Source organism: Ambystoma mexicanum, chromosome 13 (genome assembly GCF_040938575.1).
Source record: "Ambystoma mexicanum isolate Mex_15411 chromosome 13, UKY_AmexF1_1, whole genome shotgun sequence".
Classification (NCBI taxonomy): domain Eukaryota; kingdom Metazoa; phylum Chordata; class Amphibia; order Caudata; family Ambystomatidae; genus Ambystoma; species Ambystoma mexicanum.
The window spans coordinates 385377143-385403452 of NC_090938.1; the positions used below are offsets into that span (position 1 = coordinate 385377143).

The 26310-nt window shown below is 43.8% G+C and overlaps 1 protein-coding gene across 4 annotated transcripts in view; it reads right to left on the minus strand.

Moving 5' to 3' along the window:
- Positions 1-26310, minus strand: part of LOC138521242 (dehydrogenase/reductase SDR family member 4-like) — a 390652-nt gene that overhangs the window by 149152 nt on the left and 215190 nt on the right. For all 4 annotated transcript variants that reach the window (XM_069633935.1, XM_069633936.1, XM_069633937.1 and 1 more), the window contains exon 2: positions 10383-10563. In XM_069633935.1, coding sequence (XP_069490036.1) covers positions 10383-10531 — 149 coding nt within the window. In that variant the 5' untranslated portion in view covers positions 10532-10563. The remainder of the gene's footprint in view (positions 1-10382; positions 10564-26310) is intronic.

The window sequence follows — 26310 nt, forward strand, 5'->3', positions numbered from 1 at the left end:
AGTTTAATTTGATAGCGTTATACAGGGGTGGCTAATGAGCTTTGTAGAGATCTGATATGTTGCTACTGATCTTTACCCTGAATATTTCATAGACTTGTCCATACATTGAAGTCACTTTCCCTGAGGATCTATTGCTGGTGCCTCCAGAGATGCCCAGAGCCAATAACTCACATTTCTGGGCGTTGGATTAAAATCCTGATACACTGAAATATTCCAAGATCTTCATCTGCTCCCATAGCAGGGACTCTATAAGGTACAAAAGTCTTGGATTGGGGCAGAAATAGGGCCAATATTTTAAAAAGGTTTGCAGAGAAGATCTGGCAAACTACTTCCCCATCTATTTAACTGACACATTGGGCAAAGAATACAGCTCTCTTGATGCAACAATTGGAAGTTTAATCCGAAAACGATAATGTCCACTGTCATTTGCCGGTACGTTTTAAAAAGCAAGTTACAACAGGTATTTAGATTATTTGGAAGATTTTTGTATGGAAAAGAGATTCATTGTATTTACTCTTGATTTATTTTTGTACCACCTTTGGTAGCATGATAAGATATTAGTCATGACACATCTTAGATCAAACGATAGTTCCCATTAATTTGGAGAATGCAATTAAGAGTTTACACGCTGACAACTCTGATCCCCCAGGTTACTGAGATTAATTGTACAAATTATTTTGATTACCTTGGAGTTAGAACAACTGTGAATGAAAAACCATATAGTTAAGAGTGAGGTAGTTCTCAGCCGAAGTGCAAGAGCAACTAGCTCCTTCGGCAAAAGATTTGGCAGCACAGGCATTAACCATTTGCTAAATGTTTACAAGATGCAAGGGTAATGTGCAGCTCTTTACATGGCTGAATTATGGGGTCACCTTAAGGTGAACCTGAGCCAAAGAGCAAAGAATATGTTTTTATGGCAATTTGTATTACTCTTGCCGGTCGCATCAACTATGGCCCTGAAATTGGGGAATGGTCTGAAGGCGGTTGAGGACCTTGCACTACCGGAGCCAGTTCTTTTGCGGATAAGCCTGTAGCTAATTCCAGAACTAGAAAAATGTAAAGGCACTTTGCAAGAGCTTGTATGTACATAAAGTGGTCGCTCGAGGCCTGAGAGTGAAGCATCCGAGGGAATTGCTTTTTAAATTTGATATGATTACTCTCTGGACGAACCCTAGAATGATAAGTAAAAATACCATAACTTTTGTCAAAAAGAAAGATATTTTGAATAGGGTATGATGTGCCTGATCCTCTCCTGTATAAACATTTACACCTGAGATTTTGATTAAAGTGCCAAGGACGAGTACGCTCGTCCTTTTTGCATAGACTTGCATAATAGCCTGACACTTAAGGGTTTAAATAGTCTACCTCTTGGAAGCTAAACCAAAAAATCAGAGCTTAGGAGGCTCTGGAATTTGTCTTTAATATATTAGGGGCGAAGGACAGGGTTGGATTGGCCCATCTGCCAATCGGCCCGTGGCTGGGCCGAAATCATGTGTAGTCCCTGGGGGCCAGTTTCTGCCCACGCCTGGGATGGTTTAAAAAAAAAAAAAGTTTGAAAAAAACCCCACTTTTTTTAAAAACAAACAAAGGGCACCCGTAACAGCATCCTTCATCTCAGCAAGGTAACACATGTTACCTTGCTTTGATGATTGATTTGCATGCATGATGTGTGCATCATAAATTATGATGCATGCATCATTCACATGCTGCTGACGCATGCGGCCAACTTTGCACCAGACCTGCACATGAACTTAGTCTAATGGTATCCACTACAGAATAATTGCTCATTTTACTATAGCTGATATGATAGCTCAGTGGGTTGAGCGCTCACTGCTGTGATGTGTGTGTGTTCTGCAGGTTCGAATCCCAGCAAGGTCATTTCAGACTTCCATCCTTCTGTGGTCAATAAATGGGTACCAACACAGGTTGGGTGATATTGTGTGCATATTTGCTCTATAAAAAAGAGCTTAAGTGTAAGTGCTATACAATAACATATCATCTGGCCTTGGACGTCTGCTTGCATTCACAGTAATTTGACAATATGGATCTATACACACAGATATTAATGATAAATATGGTGATCCATTATTGTATGAAATGTATATCACATTAGTGAAATCATATATTTTTCGTAGTGTACTTAGGAACAATGCTATTTATGCCACTTCCTGTTTTGTCACTGGGTGAAAGGTTGGGTTTCATCACTTCCCGGGATGTCACTTTCGAGTGGGGTCAAATGACATCACTTATGGTGATGTCATCAGAGGTCAAGGGTCGTGAGGTGATGGGTGGGGCACTTTTTTGAGGCAAGGGGTGGGTCACTTTTACTTGGGTGTCCGGGCCTATTTCTTGTCCCATTCCGACCCTAGGCACGGAGGACGAAATAACTATAACTGTTTTGTTCTGCTGCCCTTCATTTGCTTGAATAAGATGCCCTTGGTTAATACCCACTTTAGTGAATGTCAGCATTATGTAGGTTCAACCTGCATTATTACGAGAAACACTTGTGTACGAGCGCGATAGAAATGAAATATCAATTCAATTCATTAACATGGTGTAAACTAACTTTGCCGTATTGTTTTTACTGCGTCTAATTATATATGGCAGAGCTTGGAAAAGAAGAGAAAAATTGTGTTCATCATTGTCCCTAAGGCCTTGTTTTATGATTATTTATAAAGTTATAAAGACACTGGGCATCATTACAAGTATGTTGGTAAGTGGTAGAACTGGCAGTAAATCTGTTACCGCCAACTTTAGCTCTACGCCAAATTCTGACTTCCAAAATAATTTGCGTTAATTCCACCGACGGAATTACCTCCAGCTATAATTCCTCCAATAATTGGTGGAAACATTGCCAGGGCTAATTCCGCTGATGGAATTACCTCCAGAAAAAGAATGATATGATATGATAGTTTATTTATATAGCGCTTATACACAATGTGTTTCAAAGCGCTTCGAGGCAAGGGAGGGAACAAGGGAAAATACAACAACATTCTTACAGGCCATGAACAGTAAGGATGTGAAATTAACTATCGTACTCGGCCTGATGACATTTCAGATAGTGCAAGTGCTAAGACAAAGATAAGGATACCTATTTCTGCCTAACAACAAGACCAAAATCCGTGGAATTACTCCCAAAAATTTGAGGATGAGTGGATTCCAGCACACTGTTGGGACACTGCATGGTATGGCACAGCCCACAGTGTCCAAGGTGCTGGACCAGGTCCTGGATGTGCTAATGCGGCATGCCCATATGCACATCTGCATGCCCATCACCCAGGCACATGTGCATACAGCAAAGGCATGCTTCTACAACATTGCCCATTTCCCCAATACCATAGTGGCTTTGCATTGCTCAAATGTGGCTTTGGTACCCCCCCAAGCAACGGAGCAGGCAAACCGAAACAGGAAACAGTACCATTCCATGAATGTGCAAATGACCTGTGATGCCGCCCTCTGCATCAGCCACTGCTGTGCCCGATATCCTGGGGCCACACATGATTCCAGGATACTGAGAAACTGCACCCTACATGCGTACGTGGAGAGGCACAGGTAATAAATAGCTCAACCGGCTTGTGGGTAAGTAGCAGTCAGACCTGAATGCCAAAATCACTGACAGACACCTGAGGTACGTAAATAGTAGCAAAGTGAAACAACTACAAGTCCCATGATGCAACAACAGAAATGCACAGAACAGGCCTAGAACCCTGACCGACCCACCCCAGCACACAGACTTTAACCATGTGACGACACAGGGCATCCTGCCATGCAAGGCAGAGCAACGCAATCAGGGCAACGTCCAACCCATGAAAGCATTGCCATGGACCCTACATGGCGTACTGTGACACCATAGTTGACCAGTGCATTGCTAATGACACAGCATTGGCATATACCTCATGACTGCCGACTCCCTCACCGTGAATGACTGCAAGTGAACCATGTGGGCCAAGTCCCATCAACCCTGATGCACACAAGGTGCACCATGCACAACCACTGAGTAATGCACGTAGGGGTAGACACATCAGGACCATCAACATGTACCCACATCTACACACTGCCATGTCTCACACAGTCCATTCCTGTTTTACAGGTGACACCGGCTACCCGCAGTTACCATGGCTGATGACACCTCTGAGAAACCCTGCCACACCAGAGGAGATAGACTATAATGAGGCACAGAGGAGGACCAGGCCATGCATTGAGCTGCCATTAGGATTGCTCAAATCAAGATTCAGTTGCCTTCACCACACAGGTGATGCCCTCATGTACATCCCTGAGAAAGTTGGCAAATTTGTAGTCGTATCTGCAATGCTGCACAAATTGTGCGTACGCAGGAACATTGAAATACCCCCAGATGAGGTCCATAACCCCCTGGCTCAGATGAGGAAGATGCTGATGGCATGAACAGGACACCACAGGACATACATGGGGATGTGAGGGAAGGACGAATGGTCCGCCAGGACGTCATGGACAATTACATTTGAAATGGGACACATACAGCCCATATATGCAATGAATGCACATGTCTCAATTACTCATTGAGAGCCTATTATTTCTTGCATTTCTGCGCCTTCAAACCTCCAATCCTCCTCCCCTCTTACCCATATCCCCTCAAGGAACCCTCTGCTCCCCACTGTTCTTTGGGCCTCTCTCCTCACTGGGACCTACAGGCTATTACTGCATTCTGTTGCACCGGTGAGACAGCCTTCCTTACAGGCCTCCATTTCTATGTATATTTCTCCTCATTTCCAGCCAAAGCAAATGCCCAGCAAGGTGCCCTTTACATTGCAATTGTGATTGCATTCTCCTCTGAAGGATCCGACAACACCATAGGTTCAAAATATACCTCCACATGACATATGCTATTATTTGTGTGGTTCAAATATTCAATGAGAATGCAGTTAGCATTTCTTGTTCTTTGTTTCTATGGAGCACAATAAGGATGTCCCGGACTGAAGCACAATTTTGTGCCTGCCCAATTTTAATATCTAGTTGGAGGCTTTCAACATTGATTTTGGCAGATTCTTCGGCTTCCGTGAGTTTGCGTCCTGACACGAGCTGAAGTTAACAGATGAGAAATGGACGACCCCACGGAACCAGAAAGGATGCCTGGAGACCCAGACAGGAAAACAGGTAGTGAGAGATGACCCAGTGTGGTAAGGGATCTGGTGGCTGGCCGGGGAGTATTACAGCAACATCAAAAGTAGGGGGGCAAAAGACTACATAGAAGATCATGCATGGTGTGCAGGAGACAGCCAGGGCAGCACCAGCAATATCCATCTGATTGATATGATATGATATATGATACGATATGATTGTTTATTTATATAGCGCCTATACACAATGTGTTTCAAAGCGCTTCAAGGCAAGGGAGGGAACAAGGGAAAATACAACCACATTCTGCAGGCCATGAACAGTAAGGATGTGAAATTAACTATCGTACTCGGCCTGACGACATTTCAGATAGTGCAAGAGCTAAGACATAGATAAGGAAGGGAGGGGGAGAGTGGGAAGGAAATGGAAACAGACAGGCGACTACCTTAGTTGGCCTGACGACATTTCTGGTAGAGCTGATTATATGAGAAGCCCCAGGTTCGGTGCAGATTGACCAAGAAGGCAACCTGTTGCTGTTTCAATCTGATGTATGGTTTTGTAAGGGAAAAGTATATACCAGCAAGAGCATTCCTAAGCAGCCCTTTTCACTAGGGGCTATAAATAGATCAAATAAGCCCTCTCCTAGCAACCCCAACAGCGTCTTCCCATCTCTATTGCCAAGGGCCCAGATATTGCAGTCCATGTGAGCCACATCGGCCTGTAGCTGTTCTGGGCCCCCCCACGTCATGTACCTCAAAGATACATTTTAAACATACTCAAGTGCAAAACATCTGCTCAGGAAACATATGGAGAATGAAAAGAGAGGAATTACTACATAATATCGCAGACGATCACTGCAAAGCCGAAAATACGGATTTTTAACAGCCCTATTTTACTGCATATAAATGTGGGGGGGATGGCTTCAGTTAATAACAAATGTGGAGGCTTATGGGGGGTGTGGGAGTCTTCGCCTCAGTTATATATGCAAAGAAATTGGGTTAAAAAAAAGAAATCAGCATTTTCGACTTCGCAGTAATGGATTCGATATTGTCACATAGATCCAAATGAGACAGGAGGGGCTGGGCCAGAGGAGGTAAGTAGTGAGTGTGGAGGGGCTGGGGGGGGGTCACTGAGGGGCATGAGCGGAATCGGAAATGGAGGGGGAAGGAGAGTGGAGAGAAAGCAGGTGTGTGGCGGGTGTTTTCGGGATGGCTCACAGATTTGATGAGCAAGGATGGAATGGAGGAGGCCGAATGGAAGGGTGGGCGCTCTGGAGATGTCCCGGGGAGAAGAAGGGGAGGGACCAGAGGTGGGCGAGGGGCATAGCAGGAAAATCTATCTGTTTTCTCAATTGCCATTGCGCAATAGACCTGCACAATACGGGGGTGCAAAACAGATTCATTTTGAAAACAGAATGTACGATGGTTCTGGAGTCCAATTTAGTGTTATATATGCAGTGGTGCAGAATAAAACAGTCATGGGACATGAACAAGAACTTGGAACCTATCCTTTGAAACAAATCACAAACCCAACAACAATAACATCTTTAATGACACATCATGCCAGAGTCCTCCTGATTCTGAGTGCTACAGTAACTGGTAGTATTATTAACTCCTTTTAATGGTATTTGATTGATTGACCTGTGAAGGAAGAAAAGCTAAATTTTCCCCACCGCCACATTCAAACTTGTGAAGTGCAGGCTGATGACATGTCAGAGACTTTGCTGCTGAGCAATCCACCAGGACAGACGCGGCTAGGAGACCAGACATGTTCACAGTGTGTCTTTCACAAATGTGAGCTATGCTTCAAAGATTGAGAACTATCAGAAAATGTTCCTTAAAGTCATGAGCAGGCCATTGATGATCCTGGCCTGAGCACTGGAAGCCAGGAAGAGTGAAGAGGCTGGTATGAGCAATTCTGCAATCAAATCTAACAGTCACTAAGACCACAGAGTAGAAAAGAGAAACCTCCTCCACCACTAGGCTACTGTCTAAACCTGTTCTGTCACGATTAAGACCAGTAAACTTGGAATACCAATTTCACTCTCCCTCAATGGCCCCCATGTCTTTCTCGCCCCTTTGCTATGGATTCTCATTGGTGTAGCTGGGAAGTGGGGGGGGGGGCTCCTTGCCAGGGAGCATCTGCTAATTGATTCTATGCTCAGAGGAGGTACGCGTTGCCCCTCCCCAGTTACTCTACCCATTCCTGATCTCATTATCATGGTCACTCCTCTGTCCTCCTTATTTGGAGAGATTCAAATTTGAACAGTACGGATTGGCCATTGTGCCAGAGCTGCATGGACAGAAATCACAATCACATCACCCTGCAATGAGGAGAAAGAAGAGTTGCATGTGCAAATTGCAATCCACACCACAATCATTATCACAAATTCACTTGTAGTTTACTGCAGACAGAGAGCTGGAGGAGCTGTGAACAAACTCTGGCAGTGGTCCAAGGGAAATGACAGGCACATATGCCAGTGAGTCTCCAGAGCAGAATCCGGTATCTGCCATGACATGGCCACCTGATTCTAAAATGACTGACCCCCTATTTCAATCCTCAGACCAGTGAGCTGAGGGCCAGAAATTAGTAATTCCATCATTAGTGACTACACAAGGGAAGAGGGTAAAACATGTTGCCCTCACCCAACTCCACACCAAAGCTAATACCCAATCACAGCAGTCTCTACTGCAACACTTAGAGCTTTAAATAATGGCAGTACAAAAGTATAAAAGGGGGTAAGCCGTGCTGAGGAAGTGCAGAGATAAGGAGTTGTGCAGAAAGAGCGAGGTGGAGAGTGGAGGAAAGAGGAAAGGGAAGTAAAAGGGGTTCCATGTCATTTCATCGCCTGCCTGTTCATCCCCAGGCTTTTTAACGTACACATTCCATCGAATGTGCTCATCATTAGATTTTTCTTCCGTTTTTTGTGGGGGGGGTACCCCCCCAATCCTCCCTCCCACACTTATTTTTTGCTATTGCCCACCCGCCCAAACCCTTATCTGCCCTTTCCCACCCCGCCTAAAAAATTCGATGAGCACATTCGATGGAATGTGCATTTTAAAAGGCCTGGGGATGAACAGGCAGGTGATGAAAGGATGTTGTACCGTAAAAGGAAGGTGTTAAAGCAGGGAAAGAGCAGGAGAGTGGAGGAATGGGAAAAAGGCATTTAAGAGGAGACAGAGTAGCTTAAGGAGTAGATTAAGAGAAGGAGGAAGTCATCAGAGAAGGGCTGAAGAAGGCCAAAAGTGGTGGATGGGGACAGGGATTTCCATTGAAATTAACAAACATTGGTTAAGTCTAGATGCTCAAAGATTTAGAAGAATTTTGTGAACCTAGCCCTGAAGACAAATCGAGGCCAAGGATGCTGAATTAGCCAACCAATCAGGGAAATTAGACAGAGTGTGATTGGGAACTCCAGACAGGAAAGAGAACCAGAAACCAATCAGACAAGAGAAAGGCCTCATTATGAGTGTTGGGTCTGGAAATAAGGGTGCCAGTAGCAACGTATCGCCACACTTTCCGGACCGCCACATTCAGAATCTGCGGGTGGGGCTGTTAAGCCCAGCAGGTCTGATCAGAGGGGCACAACGGCACCGGTCGGCAGAGTTTTCACGGAAGCACCAGCACTGTTAACAACAGTTTTTCCGTGAACCCATTCACATGTAATCCTCTGGGACTTTTCCTGGGAATGGGAATTTCCCGAATCCGCCCCTGATATCCCAGGCCACCAGGACTTGTAATGTCCCGGTAGCACTGGGATATCAGGTGGCGGATCCGGGGTTACAAGGACGGCAGCAAACCCGCCGATAGCACTGATGGGTTGCCGCTGTCCTCATAATGAGGCCCACTGCCAGGCTTGCCGGGAGCCATAATCACAATGCTGTTGTGGTAGGGGAGCTACAATCCACAACCCAATAGATAACTTAAGAAGGGATTACCTCATTGCATAGCAAAGAGAGATGATCCTAGATGAGAACTGATAGAGAAGGCTCAGTATAAAATCTGAGCTAAGGGAGACACACTTGCCAAAGATGAACTGGAAGGGTTCTTGGAGACCAGAATGCCGGGGCTCTCTGAGGTTTAGAGTCATAAGATCTTCAAAGTTTGCAACCTACAAGGATTCTACAGTGGAGTCACAATATACTGAAGCAAGATCCTGACTTAGGAGGGACCCGAGACGGCAGCAAGTGTCCCATTCAGCAGGATTGCTCTTAGCTGGGATGGTTCTTAATGCTGCCTGAAAATTGATCCAGGGCAAGCAGGGAAGTAATAGAATGTCATTCAAAATCCAGGTAATGGCAGCCAAAAGGACCCACCATATGGTAGAGACCGTCAGAAGTAGTTAATGGAACCTTACAACTTTGGGAACTGTGAGTGAATGTGCATAATACTTTCAGGAAAACACTTATCCTGGGTGCGACCTGAAATGTTGGACTCAGGACCATGGTCCTACCAGAAGCCTGGTTCAGCACCTTATGACATTCCTTTAAAAATAGTTGTTATCTTTGAACCCTCGCCCTATTTATCCTCTATTATAGGAAATCAGCTACATTTGGTTACCTTCATTCCAACACTTCTTGTGTTTTCAGACCCAAATTAAAGCCTTTTGTTTAACTCATAAGAGTCAGAGGTTGTTTGTTTATCCCCCCATGTCTGCGACACCTACCAAGAGCCAGATAACCTAAGGATCAAAATGCCTGAGAAGCAATTGAAACAGGCTAGAAATGTTTAATTGGGACATAAGAATGGAATTATCACTCAAAAACCTACTGTTTGGGTTTGCCTGCCCACCCTTTTCCTCTTTCGTGTTAAAGAATACTGCTCAAGCATAAACCTTTAAGTAGTTAGTGAGCACTCGCCCCCACCCACCTTGTTTTTTTCCCCAGCACATATGAATGGAAGGCAATAGTTTGGGATGCAAATGCAGAGACCCTTATTTGTCAATAAGACTTGATATCAGTTCCTTCTGAAATCGTCTCTGTGTGCCATTTCGTTTGTTTTTTGACCTGCTGCCATGCCTATCCTCAGGGCAGAAGTCATGGTGTTCGTGATACTTTACAAACACATTTACTGGCACCTTCAGAAGCCACCAATATTTCTCTACCATTCTCCATCTTCTCTGAACAATTCTTTAGGTATTTGAGTCAAATTACCAAATCCCAATGAATTAAAAAAATTACAAATTGTATGGGTTCTAGGACTTATGTGAGAAGTGCCATGTTTGGTGTCAATAACAATTGTTTATGAAATTATTTTGGCATTCATACTGAATTTCATTTTTTTCTCACCCCTCTGTGGAGCCGGTGATGATTGCCACCTTCTGTGCATGGGTTTTGGCCTTGTCCACCATTGTTCTCTTCGGGATGCCATGGCCCAACTTGGTGCCAAGCATGTGCATCTGGCAGAAGCTGGCCGCTCTCACCCATGAACAAAGCATTCTCCTTGGCCTTCTATGGAGTACAGCTGGTCCTGCAGAAAAGGCAACAAAATGATATGTGCCATTAGAAATCTCATTGTACTGCAGATGAAGCGTGGTAGTATAACAGCACATGCCTTGGGTTTGACACCTGTGGGAACATTGGGACAAGCATTGAGATTGGAGTTCTACATCGCCCAACACCTGTATAGGCTTCCATCCCCAACTAGCCATTACATCTTTACCCATAATGCTCCTCAGTCCTGCCATACAGATGCGAATATGGAATACTTTGCATGCCCATTTGCTAAGTGGTCTTTTTGGATTCATTCTGGAGGTTCCCAAGAAAGGCTCTGCCACATTTGGGGAAATGGTAGGGGGGCAGGGAACCCAAAGGCACTGTTTGAACAAATGACCAAAGGTTTTGGCACATACTTATTTCTCAAAAGTGTTATTCTGCTCATCCAGTGTTGCGAGATATCTACGTAGGCATGTACACGTGCTGGGTTTTATATAGTGCAAACCTAGCTATAAAGTAACAGCGCTGTACAACAAGGGGATGCTGTTATGGAGAATTCACAGAAATGTTCTAATTCCCTTCCACCTTAGAGACCACCAGCCCTTTTGCTGGATTTAAGGACTTTTCATTTTTATCCTGGAGCAAGTGAGACCTTTTTCCAACTCTCTCATGTATTTTTCATTAATTTGAACACTGTGTTTCTTTTGGTTTTGGAGTCTGACAAACTCCATAGGCATCGTCTTTATAAATTGTGACACACAGCACCATCAGTGCAGTGGCACCCTGAAGCCTTCCAGATTTCCCAAAGTGTTAAATAGCTTCTCTTGGATAAACTACTGTTTCCAAGAGCAGTGAAGTGAAATTAACTTTACTTACATGTGTAACTTTCTAGACCCAGCACACACTATCTTACAATAGGGTGCTGGAGGGGTTACTTAATATCCCCTTTGTCTAGTTTCTCATGTAACCTTTTTGTTCCCTTTCTACAATTAATGGCTGGTGGCAGTTGTTTACTTTTTACTACCATTGAGTATTTCTACCGCGGGCTGCAATTGCAGCTGCAGTAAAGCACCCATGGGTGGCCATTTTTTCAAAAAGGCCCAGTCTTCTTTTTTCGCCATTTCTTGTTGGAAAGGTCCATCTTGAGATTTAAAGGAGGCAGAGTCGACCACTGGACAAAGGAATCCAAAGGAGAACTTGGAAGAGACGCCTGCTGCAACTCCTGGACCATTGGTTTGCCCGGTGAAGCCCTGCTGCATTGCTGAAGCTGCGAATTCACCTCAACTAGGGAGGCCCTGCAAAGGACAACCTCTGCCCTTGGGTTTGTGGGACCAATCGACCCCAAGACAAACCCATCTGGACATCCTCTCGGAGCTGGCTGTACCTCCATTGCTGCTGCAGGAAATGATTTCCAGGGACAGGAACACCAGAATCGAGTGTCTCATCTTTAAGTCGGACCTGAGCTACAGGGAAATCCTCCGGACTCCCATGAAGCAGGACTGACCAAGCCTGAGCCACCATAACAGAGTGCTGGACCCCAGATGCGAGGAAAGTCCATAAAGTATCCGAGAACTGCGTGGTGCTATTTGCGAGAAGCTGAAACCGCGAAATGTTGCTGATATGAAGTTTGCCCATTGCTGCCGCTGACCTTCAAACCGTAGTGCAGGAGCCCCCAGACGTCCTCCCTCTTGTCCCCATGACTGAGTCCCAGGAACAACAGGATCTGCCATATTACAACTGGAACAGAAGCCAGCTGGAACAAATTTCTTCAGACCTAAGGTACTGTAAACTGAGAGGTACTTACCTCTTGTCATGTAGCCATGCTAGCTCTCAGTTGAGACTTGTCTTGGTTTCTATTGCAGAGTTGCTTGCAGCTTTGCCCCTCACAAGCCTCCCAGCTTGTGGCCCAACAGTGATTTCATTTTCTGGAAAGACTTTTAAAAAACTGTGCAAGACTTTTTACTTACCTTCAAGAAGTGGCTCCATGAAAGACTCTTCTAACCTCTGACATTGTGTTTTAACTATCCATCAACAAAAGACACACATTCTATAGCTTGTGTAGCTGTGAAAGTGTTAATTTACTTTGCATTGGGGGGTTCAAAAGTACTTACCTGTTTAAGAATATTTGTTAACCATTGTTTTATTCCCTCATCTTTTCCCTTTTGACACTAACCTCAGTATTGCTCCAAATGTGCCAGTGATATATAAATGTCCACAGTGTCCTAGTTATTTAAGTCACCTCAGGGTGTAGAAAGTGTCTGTGTGCCATCCCAAATAGGTATCTACTGATTTAAAGAAACTGAGAGTGTGTATTTTGAAGTATATTTTTGTGTTACATATATTTGCTCACTTCTAAAGAAGGCTTATTCAACTAACTGTTAAATTAATAAATAATTGTTTAATCAAGAAACCTTGAGTGTAAGTGTTCATATGAATACTTGTCACTGTGAATTTCTATGTTATAACCCTACAGCTCACATTGACCTCTCTTGAGATAAGCCTGGCTGCTCAGTCACTCTAGCGACTTGTGTAGCACATGCTTATACCAAAGGTTGTGTTAACTATTGCCAAGAGGACAAGGCTGTTGCAGTCTCCCACAGGGTACTGCATACAATCTTCCCTAATGTTAATTCAAAAATATGAGGCTACTGCAAAGAAATGAAGATACACCAGTCACGAGAAACAAATATATAAACAATAGTTTATTATCGCTGAATCAGATCTAAATTCATCAATGCATGTGTACAGGCATAGAGAAGGTGAGCTATGAAATGGGGGAGTGAGCATACTTTATACATTCTGAACAACATAGCAAATTCTTTCTAACTCATCACGTGATGAGGGTTCATGACTTACAGACGTGGGCATTTTACCATAGCAACACATGCTGGAACACTCTTCGTCTTTGTCTCGAGAGGATAGGTCATGGCAACGTGCTCGCCTTGGAAGCAAGACGACACAGAGCAACACAGGTTCGATCCCCGGGTCCGCGCTTAGAAACCTCTGGGTATTAAGCGCGTTATAAATAACTTATCATATCATCTCTCAGACAATTTACTGTCTGGGAACAGAGAGGAGTGGGGTGTAGGAGTATATTGTGTTCCTAACACAAGGCAACATTCCTCGCCCTACATTGTCTATGTTATTTCTAGACTAATGGGTCAGTCTGCTTTTCGGCTCAGTAGCTCGGTCTTTCAGAACAACATATGCCATGAATTGTGCTTCCTTTAAACTTCTAGATGTACATCCACAATTAGCTGCAGAAAGGGCAAGAGAGCCCAGGAAGACAGGAAGGCACCTAATTTACAGTTTAGCTACGTTTGTGTCAGTACAGCAAGGCTCCAAGTTAAAGACAAACAATGTCCTCAGCAGAGTTAGCATTCCTGTGCAAGTGCATGTTTTCAGGACCTTCCGAAGCAGTGACTTTGGGAATCTTTACCGCGTTCGTAATGAAAACTCGGAAAAGAGAGCAAAACGACCAAGATGGCGCTCGAAAGCCGCGATGGTGTGGTTCAATGTGTGTGCGCTTAGGCCAACATTATAATACATAAATTGACATATATTTACACTAACAGATGCCATAACAGTATACAATGGTATGGATACAATTAGAAGCATTGAATGTTATTGGTAGACTTAGTAGGACATAGAAAGCAGGAATACAGAGGGTTACAAGCAGGGTGTGCATATGACTGTGCTTAAGGCATACCCAGGGTTTATTCATTTGCTGGTCAATCTGTAGCAGTGCTCCGTTGGAGCTTTTTCACACAATCTGGCCTTCATTATTGTCCAATTGAGTCCGTAGATTGGCATCAGATTGCTTCCCTGCCTGCCATATGATAACGGGAACAGAAGCAAAGTGTGTGCTCTTTTAAACCCTCATAAGACTCCAAAGGCAGGAAGTAATTAAGCAACACCTCTGGCATCTTTACTTCCTTCTCTAGGCCAACATTTTCTGGCTTTACAAAGCGGCTGTGAATTGAATCTAGATAGGATTCTACTGAGTGTAGGCAGGAGGATGGGAGACCTATTCGTAGGGCCCATGATCTAGAGGAGGAAGGTCCCGGTCTTACAGCCTCCTTCTGATGTTTGAGGCAGTCACATGAAAAGAGGCAGAGCGCGTCCGTGTACGCAAGGCTAGCTCTTTGTGTGGGACTCTTCTTTTATCTGCACTCCCAGGCTGGGTGAAGAGGATGCAAGTAAGAGAGAAAACAAAGGTAAATGACTTGTCTTTTCTCTGCTCCTGCTCTTGGGGAAAACCTGTGCCCCACTCATTAGCAACCCCCTGTAAAACCATTTAGAGCCAGCATGGCCTCATACATGATGTTCACACACGTATTGCCAGGGAGGATGTACAGTCATCGTGTTTGTCTGATTGCTGCATGCCCTATGTCTGCTTTGACCACTCTGGCATGAGGACACACAGCTGACAGGTGCCAACACTCTGGGCCACTGTCAGATATTGGATGAAAGCTTGCAAAGACTTTTCCTGTGAATTTCCCACATCCATCCTCAGCCAAATGATCATGGACGTAAGCATGGAGAGAGGTTCTGGTGTCATACCTAAGGTCTGAAACTTCACTCAGCAGGAGTAAGGCATCTAATTGGTAATAGTATTGGCCATGTTTTGAGAGTGCTAACATGACAGAAAATGCACACTACAAACTCAATTGTCTCTTGGCGCTACAGATAGTGGGTGCTATTATCATGCCATGATGCAAGGTGAGAAGATGCAGACACTCATCCATCCATGTTGCCACTTAATTTGTAGTGATCACAGTTTTCTGAATCCGGTCCATATAGTTGCCAATGTAGTGTGCATGTGGTTAACACAATTCCACCTTGCAAATTATTAGCAGTTTACAGGAAATATGTGAGAATTCCTCTCACAAACCACATGTATTCAAAACGTACACCCAGACAGGAAAAGGAAACACTGTTGTAGATGTAAATATTTGTTTTAATCAAATGTATTTTTGAAATTTCTGAATTAGAGTGGTCAGTGGCGATTGGACCTGCAATGGGGCAAAGTGACCAGTGGCATGGATCACTTTGGGTAACTGGGTGCTGTGTGAGAGTTATTTCTTTGTGCTGTCCCTCACTTGAAATGTAAACAAACCATACTAAGTATTTTTGAATTATGCAATTTTCATTGTTGGTGACCGGTTCAGTTTATCATGTTATTTCTATGACACCATGAGCAGTGGTTAACAGTGGCTCAGTTATGGTTTCATGATATGTATGGCATAGTTGTAGTTCCTTTGTAAACCAACACTGGCAAATGTTTTGGGGTTTTTTGTTCTTTACATTCTAACCTATGTCTCTTTTGGGATGTTTTTAATCTGAATTTCTGTTTTTAAAGGGAAATGTAATCATAAAGATCCTTTCAACACATTTTTTAACTGACATTCAACATTATTTTTGTGGGGAACTTAATTTACTTAATTAATAACTTGCAGAGCACAGAGGATCAGTGGGTAACAATGCACTCATGTGAAGTTTACCAAGTAGCCGTCCATAAGCATCAAACACTGTATACAACAGTAGGATATTCCTGATGGTCAAATAGTGGGGGATAAAAAGTGATTTTAGGGACTTCTTAAACCAAGACAAACTGGCCTAATGCCTACCTGTACTTGTTAGAGAGTGTTTTTCCTCCATCAGAACTAAGATTATATTCATCACTGTTAATTGCACACAAGTACAGGACCTGAGCAATCGATCTGGCTGATATCTCAAACGTCTATTATTGAGGTTTTTAGGTATGTTATTTTACAATATGTGTAAAGTGTGGTAAGTCAGAAGAAGGAGTTGGACAGAGAGGTGGCATTTCAAACTCAAGGCTTTATTCAAATAATAAGAAACAAACATATCTTTCCCTATAACTAGAATGGTTGCCCTACCATAACTGAATTCTATCGGGTTCTCATCATCGGGGCGGTTGTCAAACTAAAGAATCAGTCCTCTGTCCAAAACTATCCTACTCTGACCCTAATACTAATCAAAGGTATTCAGCGAAGAGAAATTAAGCCAGGAGAACGACTTCCTTCTCCAACTGGTTCAGCCTTAAGGGCTGATTTCTGATAGTATCTCGCAATAGTTCTGATAAGTCCTTGTAATTCGTTCCTGGGACTTCTTTGGGCTTGGTTAAATGTCCAATGATTATTCTTTCTCAGCGTTATATATAATACTGGACTTTCTTATATTCTTTTGGCTATTTCAACAAGGGAGAGCACTCCCTTAATGTCCTTGGCTTTTTCCCCAAACCCTCTGATCAGGGAGAAGGATCTGTGTCATTTGGCCTCATGTGGCTGTGGCATAATTGTTCGCAGCAGAATTGACCATAGTCTTTTCTCTGCGAAATCAATTTTGCTTGGCCAAAATCCACAAATCTATGTTCCCCCAATCCCCAATACATCCCCACCCCCCACTTACCTTTTGCAAGTCTGCTTTTTTTCTGACCCTGCAGCGTCAGTTCTGTCCCTCTTATGTGGGTCGGATCCGACGCTGCAGGGTCCACTTTTCTTTTCCCCGTCCCCCACCTCCAATCCTCAGGAAACAGGGGACACCCCTGCTACACCCAAAGGCCATCAATACCGAGCATGGGGAGCGGGGGAAACTCACGCAACCCCCGCTCCCCATGTTCGGTAGTGATACCACAGAAAACTGAAATGGATTACAGAACGCAAAAGGGACCCAGACGGCAAGAGAACAAAAAGGGTGTTTCGGAGCAAGGATTTCAGGTATGTTTATATATATTTGTAGGCTAAAAAGGAAGAAGGAAAAAATGTACAGCGAAAAGTAGGTCAAAAAGACAAAACGATTAAAAAAACAAGCAAATTGGGTAATACCGAGGGAGACTACTCACGTAGTAATCTTTATACCCGCTATCTCTCTTGTGTTCATTGTGAAGAATAAGATTACTCCTGAGATACTCTTCTTACTTGGTATTTTTCCTGTAGTTACAATGACAAGGGAGATTACTCCAGAGGCACTCTTCCCTCTTGGTATCTTTCTAGTGATTACTGTGACGAGGAAGATTACTGATGATGTACTCTTCACTCTTGGTATCTTTCTTACAATGACTGTGATGAGGGAGATGACTCCTGAGATACTCTTCACTCTTGGTATCTTCTTTACAATTACTGTGATGAGGGGAAATTACTCCCGAGGCACTCTTCACTCTTGGTATCTTTCTTACAGTTACTGTGAAGAGTCAGATTAATTCTCGAAGTACTCTGCACTCCTGCCCAAACCACTACCCGGTCTCCAATGACTCCCATTACCTTCTTTCTCGTGGGGACAACCTGTTCTTCCTGGGGTATTGGTCTTGTTCGCTCTGGTCGAACGCTCTTCACGCCTCTCCACTTCCTGCTGCACCGCTCTGGCTCAGATGATCTCTTGGCCTTTTGGTGCTGGTGTAGTTGAAGGACCACACTATGTGCTTGTCCGAGGTCTTGCCACCGTCGGCCTCTCTCCAACTTCTGCGTACGTCGGGTCTCCGTTTGACCACAGAGTGCTCTGCTGACTGTTCAAGGGTTTCCTCACGACTGAGGACCAGCTTCTCCTGAGGTTCCCAAGTTTGAATTTCACGTTCCCAAGTTTGAATCTCCCTGGCTGACAGGCTTCACACCGGATTCTCTTTTCATTGAGTCCTTTCTTGGTTTTATGTCCTGTAGCTGTGTCCTCCCCAGTAAAGTGCCAAGGTCCTTCGCTTGTGTCAATGAAGTATTCTTCATGCCTCCTTGGGGACACCTCTTCTCAATACTGTCTAGACTTGGAAAAGGAGTAGTTTGCATCACTCATTCAATCTCCTTCTTCTCAGTACTTTTGGGAGATGACTTATAATCACTCTGTATGTTCCTCCTCGTCTTCATAGTACTAAGTCTTAAGGGAGAAAAGGAGGGAATATCGCAGTAACAAACAATAGCGCTTGCAGGTTAGTTCTTGGAGGACTTCAAGGGTTTCATGGTCTCATGATCTTCGTTCACACGTTTGTGGGTGCAAAAAGCTGATGAATGGCCTGTACAACTATGCAGATCAAAATGGGCTATCCATTCATTTGGAGAAAACAAAAATAATGCACTTCACTGGTAGAAAAACTAGAAAGTCAAAATGTGTTGTTAAGGGGAATTGCATGGAGTATGTTACTAGCTACATATATCTAGGGCTTGAATTGACAGCTAGTGGAGATTATGGAGAGATTATCTCAGCCAAAAGTAGGAAGGCAGCTGTGTTAACATCTCTTAGTGCAAAATGTATGTCAGAGTTCTCAGGCTTCAGCCTCGTGGGTATCTCCTGACACTGTACAAACACTGCTTCTGTGCCACTATGCTTTATGGCTTACAGGCATTCACTCTGCTCGAAATCACTCTGTGTGTCTCCATCAAGCTGCTCCGATGAGAATTGGGTTCAATGCACTCCCAATTATGGCATCAAAATGGAGTGATCTTTTTTTATATAAAATCAACAACCAAGCCTAAATGCCCCTTATTAAACCTTTTGGGCCAGGTATCTGAAGCAGAACAATCTGGGAATCACACTCTATTGATGTAAGCGACTTTTGAGTTGATTAACTGGTGTCCCAATTGGGGGAGTGAATATTATGAGTTAGCAAAGCAATTTACTCATAAAATGAGATTGGTCAAATAATTATGACCATAAGAACAGATTAACATTGTATAAAGCCATAGTGGGGGAAGCTATCGCTTTAACAAGACTCAGAGGTATCTTTTGTTATGTCCAGCTCCCAGTTTGCATAGATTTATGTTTCTATGCACAAATAGGCTCCCTGTGTTGACTGTTATAGGGCCTGAAAAGGGTATTTTCAGATGACAAACTATGGAGGAATCTATAAAGCACGTTCTAACAGAATGTAGGGAAAAAGGGCCAGTATATGTGTCTTTATCAGGAGGTTTTATTAATTGCTATGACAGAATGAAAGATATTTTCTGGACATATTGCCTGAAGACTGAGAATAAGGCACTGCACATTTCTTTGCACTGCATATGGAAGATTCTGTTGATAATAAAAAATATATTATAATTAATTTTACGATAAGAATCACTAGAATGCAATTACATTTTTTATGTTGAAAGATTATTCTAAATGGTTATGAATGCATTATAGTGATTAGGCATAGGACGAATAGGAACAACTTTTATATTTTAGTGAATTAATTATTCTGTAGATTTTATGTATTTTTGTGTATAACAGTGTTTTACAGTGTTTAGTTGAATTGTATTGTGTTTTATATTGTCGATGTATTTGATATGAGTAAAGCTCAATATGAGATAATCACATTAATAATACATTTTTAAAAAGTATTGTAGAGGAGGAGCCAAAAGCCTCTACCGGAAGTCCCACCCCTAAATTGCCTATATGTTGGGAACCGGAAATAGTGACAAGCAAGACACCTGTGATGATGCCTATAACAAGAGCAGCCTTTGAAGCAAAGTATCGATTAAGGAAACCATTCTTTATGTATCCACAAAGAACTGACAGGCTCTTGGGAAATATCCCTGAAGAGCATGTGAAGACGGATGAAAGACGAGACTGGTAATGTCACATGAAGTAAAGTGACAAGAGGGAAGATGAATAGAGCATATAGAATCTGATGACGAAGTAAGAATTGAGAAAACTTTCATATATGGGATGATGATCACACGTGTGAAAAGCATGGAAGAAAAAAAACATTTTATAATTGTACCTACGTAGTAACTCAAGTAGACAAAGTAATCATAAGGCTGGCTATGTAGTGAATGGATTGCGGCGATCTGCCAAGATATATATATATATATATATATATATATATATATATATATATATATATATATATATATTTATTTTTTTTTTTAAAGAAAGGGAGGAAAAAGGAGAGACCGCACTCTCCGCGGATCTAATAAAATCCATCAATCCATAAGTCCAGAAGGAAAAAAATGCGCAGCTCACAGGAGGTTATTGGAACACCCATTTTAATGAAAAACAGCACAAAATGTGCAAAACAAACGGCTGGGGAGACAGCAAACAAACAGAGGCAGGACGCCTATATGCACGACCTGCTTACAATGCGTTTCACGATCAACTGAGCGCTTGGTCACGTAAAGAAACGAAGGACAAAAGCACAGTTAAAAAAGAAAGTAGTCCTTTCACAATGTCAGTGGGAGCAGGGGTGCATGAGGGGACTCATTCAATGGCGGCCATATTGGAAGGGAAAATCAAGTCATGGCCACTAATAGAACCAAAAGGGACCGATAAAATATGCCAGTGGAATGGTAACAGCAAACCAATGTTTGGATAAAAAATTACATAAAAACCAAAGGCATCAAAGACAGACAGACGGTCAAATACAAGAGCAAGGCCATATGAGCCAATTCCCATGCACCCCAATTTCCACTGTTACTGGTCAACAAAGGAAAATACAACACACGTTTAGCAATTGGGTGAGTGCAAAGTGCACTCCTAAAATAAAGTCACAATACCCCATAGCATCAGAATACATACCTATAAATCAGTAAGTCAAATATAAATCAGGCTAAAAGCAACATAGTACCATCATATACACAAAGATTAAAAGGCCAAACAGTATGTCATATCAAGATAAAATGTATGGGAAGGTCGAAACAGACTGTACAAAATAAAAGGACTGAAACGTCATGGCGTCCTATAATGACAGTAAGGCCTTGAGCAAATCAGCAAGATAGCAGCATAAATTTGTACAGAATGGCAAAAAATGCATCACATTCATAACAACAATATGTGCAAAAGAACAAAATTGCAGTCCTAGTAACAAGGTACATAACAATAGTGACTTCTATAAATCAACTGAGCAATAGACCTTGTATAAGTAATAGCAGCATAAATATGTGTAAGACGTCAAAAAATGCATTATAATCGCAACATCAATATGTGCAAAAGAGCAAAGATGCAGTCCTGGTAGTAAAGTGCAAGGCAACAATAACTTACACAAGTCAACCAAATGACATTTCAAACTAGAACCAAAGTTGCAAGAAATAAAGTGCAAGTGCAGGCCAATAGAGAGCAATATGAATATGTGCAAATAAGCGAAAATCACGTTGGCAGTCTAAATTAGCAGCACTATGGTTGTGGGTACAGACAAAAAGTCAACATAGCGGCATGAACATATAAGCAAATGCAGGTTATATCATCTACACATAGCATCTGTAAACATATGCGGACCAACCAGATATGACTATGGCTAAATGATGTAAGCATGAGACCCATAGATGGAAACATTCGGCCTGAAAAAATTCCTAAACCAAAAAGGAAATATATATATATATATATTCCCATTATGTCCCATAGACATAATGGGAAAAAACTTTGTGCACGCCTACAGCCCAAACCGCTGGACGGATTTACACCAAATTTGCGGCCAGAGCGGGGGCTTGGTCCCAAAAGCGTGCTTTTGCAAATTTGGTGTAAATCCGTCCAGTAGTTTTTTTTAAAATAACCAAAATGTAAGGCAAAAAAATGAGTGATATCTCTGTTCGCTCGGCGGACGGACTTCCCGGTTCGCTCCGCGGGCAGTGCCCCGATTGGCCGAGCGGCTTGCATGATGTTCGCGGACATGCAACGTGTTCGCTGATTGGACGGCGTGGTGCGTGAAGCGCGTCAGATTTTATGTGGCACCCGCCATCTTGCATTCGCGGACGACCGCGGACAGCGCGGTGAAACTTGGATTAAAAATTGTATTTAGTGGAGTGTGTTGGTGTGTAAGAGTGTTTGGGAGGGTGGGGGAGTATGAGATAGGTTTAATGTTCTTTTTTTTAATGTGCTAGACACTTTTGTTGTGTTCGATTTTTCTGCGGACAACACGGCTGTTCTGAAATGTTCTAAAATAAACAGAATGGATTTGTTGTCAAGTTGAAAGTGTTCTAAGAAGACTCGTGGGGTCCTGGAATGTTGGCAGGGGGTGTCCTAAAGACGTTGTCTGTATTGTTCGTTGTCAAGCTGAAAGTGTTCTAAGAACACTCGCGGTGTCCTGAAATGTTCGTACATAAAGAAAATGGGGGTGTTCTGAGGACGTTGTCCGTATTGTTCGCTGGCAAGTTGAATGTGTTCTAAGAACACTCGCGGTGTCCTGAAATGTTCGAAAATAAACAAAATGGGGGTGTTCTGAGGACGGTCTCCATATTGTGTGCCTGCTTAGCTGTATCCAATGAGGGAATGGCACAGAGAATGAAGTGGAAATGGTAGAAGGGCTGTCTAAGAGTTATGCGGTCTGCGGACAGGGCGTGCTACATCTGGGTTTTTCCAGCAAATCCAGCATGGAAGGAAGACTGTAGGGATCAGCCAATCAGATGTTGAGGTTGTGGATTTGTGTTCAAAGAGACTGTGTGTAGTGAAGATGGCAGAAGTGGAGAAAGTCAGGGTGTTGGTGCTCGAAGATATGTTTGTGCATGGTTTACAACAGTATGCTCAATGCAGGCATGTTGCAAAGAATTTTGATGTTAAAAGAGTGGAGGTGGTGTGGAGCACTGTGCCTGATTGCAATGTACAGGGAATTGTACAAGTTTGTGAAGATATGGGCAGGATCAACAGTCCCCATGTGGTAGTTTTGCACTATGGTGCTTTCCATTTGGGCTATGTCAGTGCCCCTACTTTGTTGGCAGATTTGGAACACTTGGTTCAAGCAGTAATGAACATCCTTCCAAATGCCAAAGTAATTTTTTCTGGATTAGTACCTAGGGCAATATTGGACAACAGTTCAGTTTTTTGTCCTCAGCAAAACAATGCTAGGTGTGTAATCAACCGAGGCATGTGTGCCTTCATGCTTAGAGCTGGTATGTTCTTCTGTAATAGTGAGAATATTGATTCCAGTAATGCTGTTTATTTTAAAGAAGATGGCATTTCCTTATCTTTTATGGGAAATGCCATTCTGTTTTAGAATGTAAGGGTTGCTTTGGAGAAGGTTATGTGAAGATTTTAGGAGTAAAGTAAGAAAAATACAAAATACAAAATAACAGGTGTCTGTCAAGCATCTGCAAAAAAAAAAAGGCTCTTTTCAGAGCCAACCTCAAAGGTGAAATGGGGCACACTATTTAAATTTACATTCACCACGCTCAGATTTTCGATTTGTCCGCGGACATGGCGGTAGTCCGCGGACATCGAAATCACTAGCTAGGGGTTCAGTACGTTCTTTGTTACATGTATATAAAGTCAGGGATATTATGGTTAAGTTGTGCTACTAAAAACATATGAAATTCAGTAAAAAAACTTTGTTAAAGGGACGTTATGGTTAAGTTGCGCTACTAAAAACCTATGAAATTCAGTGAAAAAACGTTGTTAAAAGGGATGTTATGGTTAAGTTGCGCTACTAAAAACCTATCAAATTCAGTAAAAAAACTTTGATGTTATGGTTCAAAGTAAAACCGAAAAAACCCCTGAATTTCGGCAGTTATGGTAACATAAGCAACCATAACTCGCACCACCATGCACTGCTAACACTAACACCCAGGACATCAAAGATGACATCACAAATGTCACAAAAGATTAACTAAGCACAAAGTGAGTTATTGTGATTGTATATAACCTTGAACCTTAATTATATAAAGACTTTGTTTTAACTAATACAGTATGTGGCAATTCCTTTGTGGGGGCTTGGGGACTACACTGTACTTAAGAACCAGCCTGCATCACCTCCTGAAAAGCTAGGCCTTGATTGCTCGACCACGATACCAATAATAGAGAATCTTGGCTGGGGTCCTCTGTGCCTCTCCTCTGCCATATAGAGAGCAGAAGTACAGACCCCCCCCTCCAGTCTTTACACTCACTCAATGGCGAATTGTGGAGACAATTTAGGGGAATCCATCAAGGTCAGGAGAGTATGCTCTACGTATTCCCCCATGAGACCGTCGATATTGTTTTCAGGAATACCAATTATACGGACATAGTTGGGCCAAGAGCACGATTCGAGGTCGTCGTTCTTTTTGCTGACCTCTAGGACCCTACTGGACCGGGTGCTCACCTCGGCCTGAAGGAAAGCGATGTCGTCTTCAGCAGTGCCCACTCTGTTCTCGACCTCTGTGACCCGGACATCTGTCTTCTCTATGAGCAATTTAATCGAGCTGATTGTCCCACTCATGTCATCTAGCTTAGAGTGGAGAGCAGTGAACCCCTCCCGCATGTAATGGAACATTTTAGATGAGTCTTGGCTATCCGGGGTCGATGCTGTAGCCATCTCGGGGTCCAGTCGTGGCTCTGACGGCCTCTGGGCAGCTTTCGTGAACATCTTCATTGAACTTTGTTTCTTGTTGTTCTTTCCGGGCATGCTACCAAAGCATGTGTTTGCCCAGTAACCCAACACAGTTTTACAAGATGCGGAGGGCTGGGTGTCGGTAGTTAAGTCAGGGACACCGCTGCGTGGGCCTGCGCCAAACCAGGCGAGGGGCACAGGAGACCTGGCCACCGGTATTGGAAGCAGTAGCAGAGTTAGGGGGGCATCTGATGTCCCTATCTTGATCACTCGGTATTATAGGATGGGTTGTAGCCTCGTACGTTTGAACAGTGATCAGGGCGTGTTTAAATTCTATCCATCAATTGGAGCCATCAGGGCTCTAGTGGCTCCCGCCTCAGTCCGGCAACAGGACTACTACATTAGTTGTGGAGGAAGCGAGGTTCATCAGTGGTTGCATATTCCGTGGGAAGGAAGGAGCCGCGACTAGGCCCGTTCGGATTCAACATCATTATCATTAGTGGAGGTGTTTGGTGATAGCAGACCCCCAAGGGGGGGGGGAGCAGGTCAAGATATGTGGAGCGCTACATTTGCAGAGGGTTCAGAAACCAGCCTCTTAACACATGGGTAAATCCAATGCATGCATCTTATCCAAGGATCATACAAGTGTCGGCGTAGAGGTCGATGGCTCAGGGAGGGCAGGGAAGAGCCACAGATGTGACGGGCCAGGTTATATGAGCAGCCAAGATAGGGGCCTCTTCCCAGGGACAGCCAAGAGTGTGCTGTGTGTCCGCTTCACATCAGGTTGTGGCCAAGCCATTCAGTACAGTCGACAGACCCTGAGAGACTCCGGGCAGGCAGGTGTTGGTCGTGGGGGTCTGTCCGTATGGGGCAGTGTAGACAGGGAGATGGAGTCAAGCAGGCAATTGTGGCTGGAGCTGATGGCTTAACGCACCTGCAGAAGCGCATGTTGGCTGCCCCCTTCCTCGAGGGTGTCCCGACACAAGTGGAGAAACAGGGTCCAATCCACGGTGACAGGGACTCAAATATAAGAGTTTATGGGTCAGTGATGGTGAATGTCAGCACCTGGGCCCACTTCCAGCAGAAGGACAAAGTTTGCGGGGAAAGAGTAGCAGCATCCAGCCATGCAATCCAGGCCTTCAACCCAGACCAGTAGATGAGAATGGGACCTTCATCGGGTGAGGGGAGGGAGCCAAGGGCACATGGAGTGCCTTCCTCGTTGCAGGCGAAAACTCAGTGAATGGGGCAATGTGCGCTGGTTTGACCGCCCTCCAGGCTATAGCGGTCCAGGCGCACCCCGAGCAGATCCTACCTTGTGTGTTGATGGAAGGTAGCAGGGCGGGAGGTCCGGCCGTGGCCTCCTGCAGCCAGTCAGGGCGAAAGGAGTGCCAAAGCACGCCCAGCGGGATGGCCCACTGTCAGGACACCCACGGGGGCTAAGCAGCGGGGCCGTGTCCCTGGTAGCGCGATAGCAGCCGATGAGGTCCAGCCAAAGGAGAATCTGAAGGTGCTGCCGATGGGGGAGTGCAAACGGTGTGTGTGTTCGCACAGATAGCGCCCCTC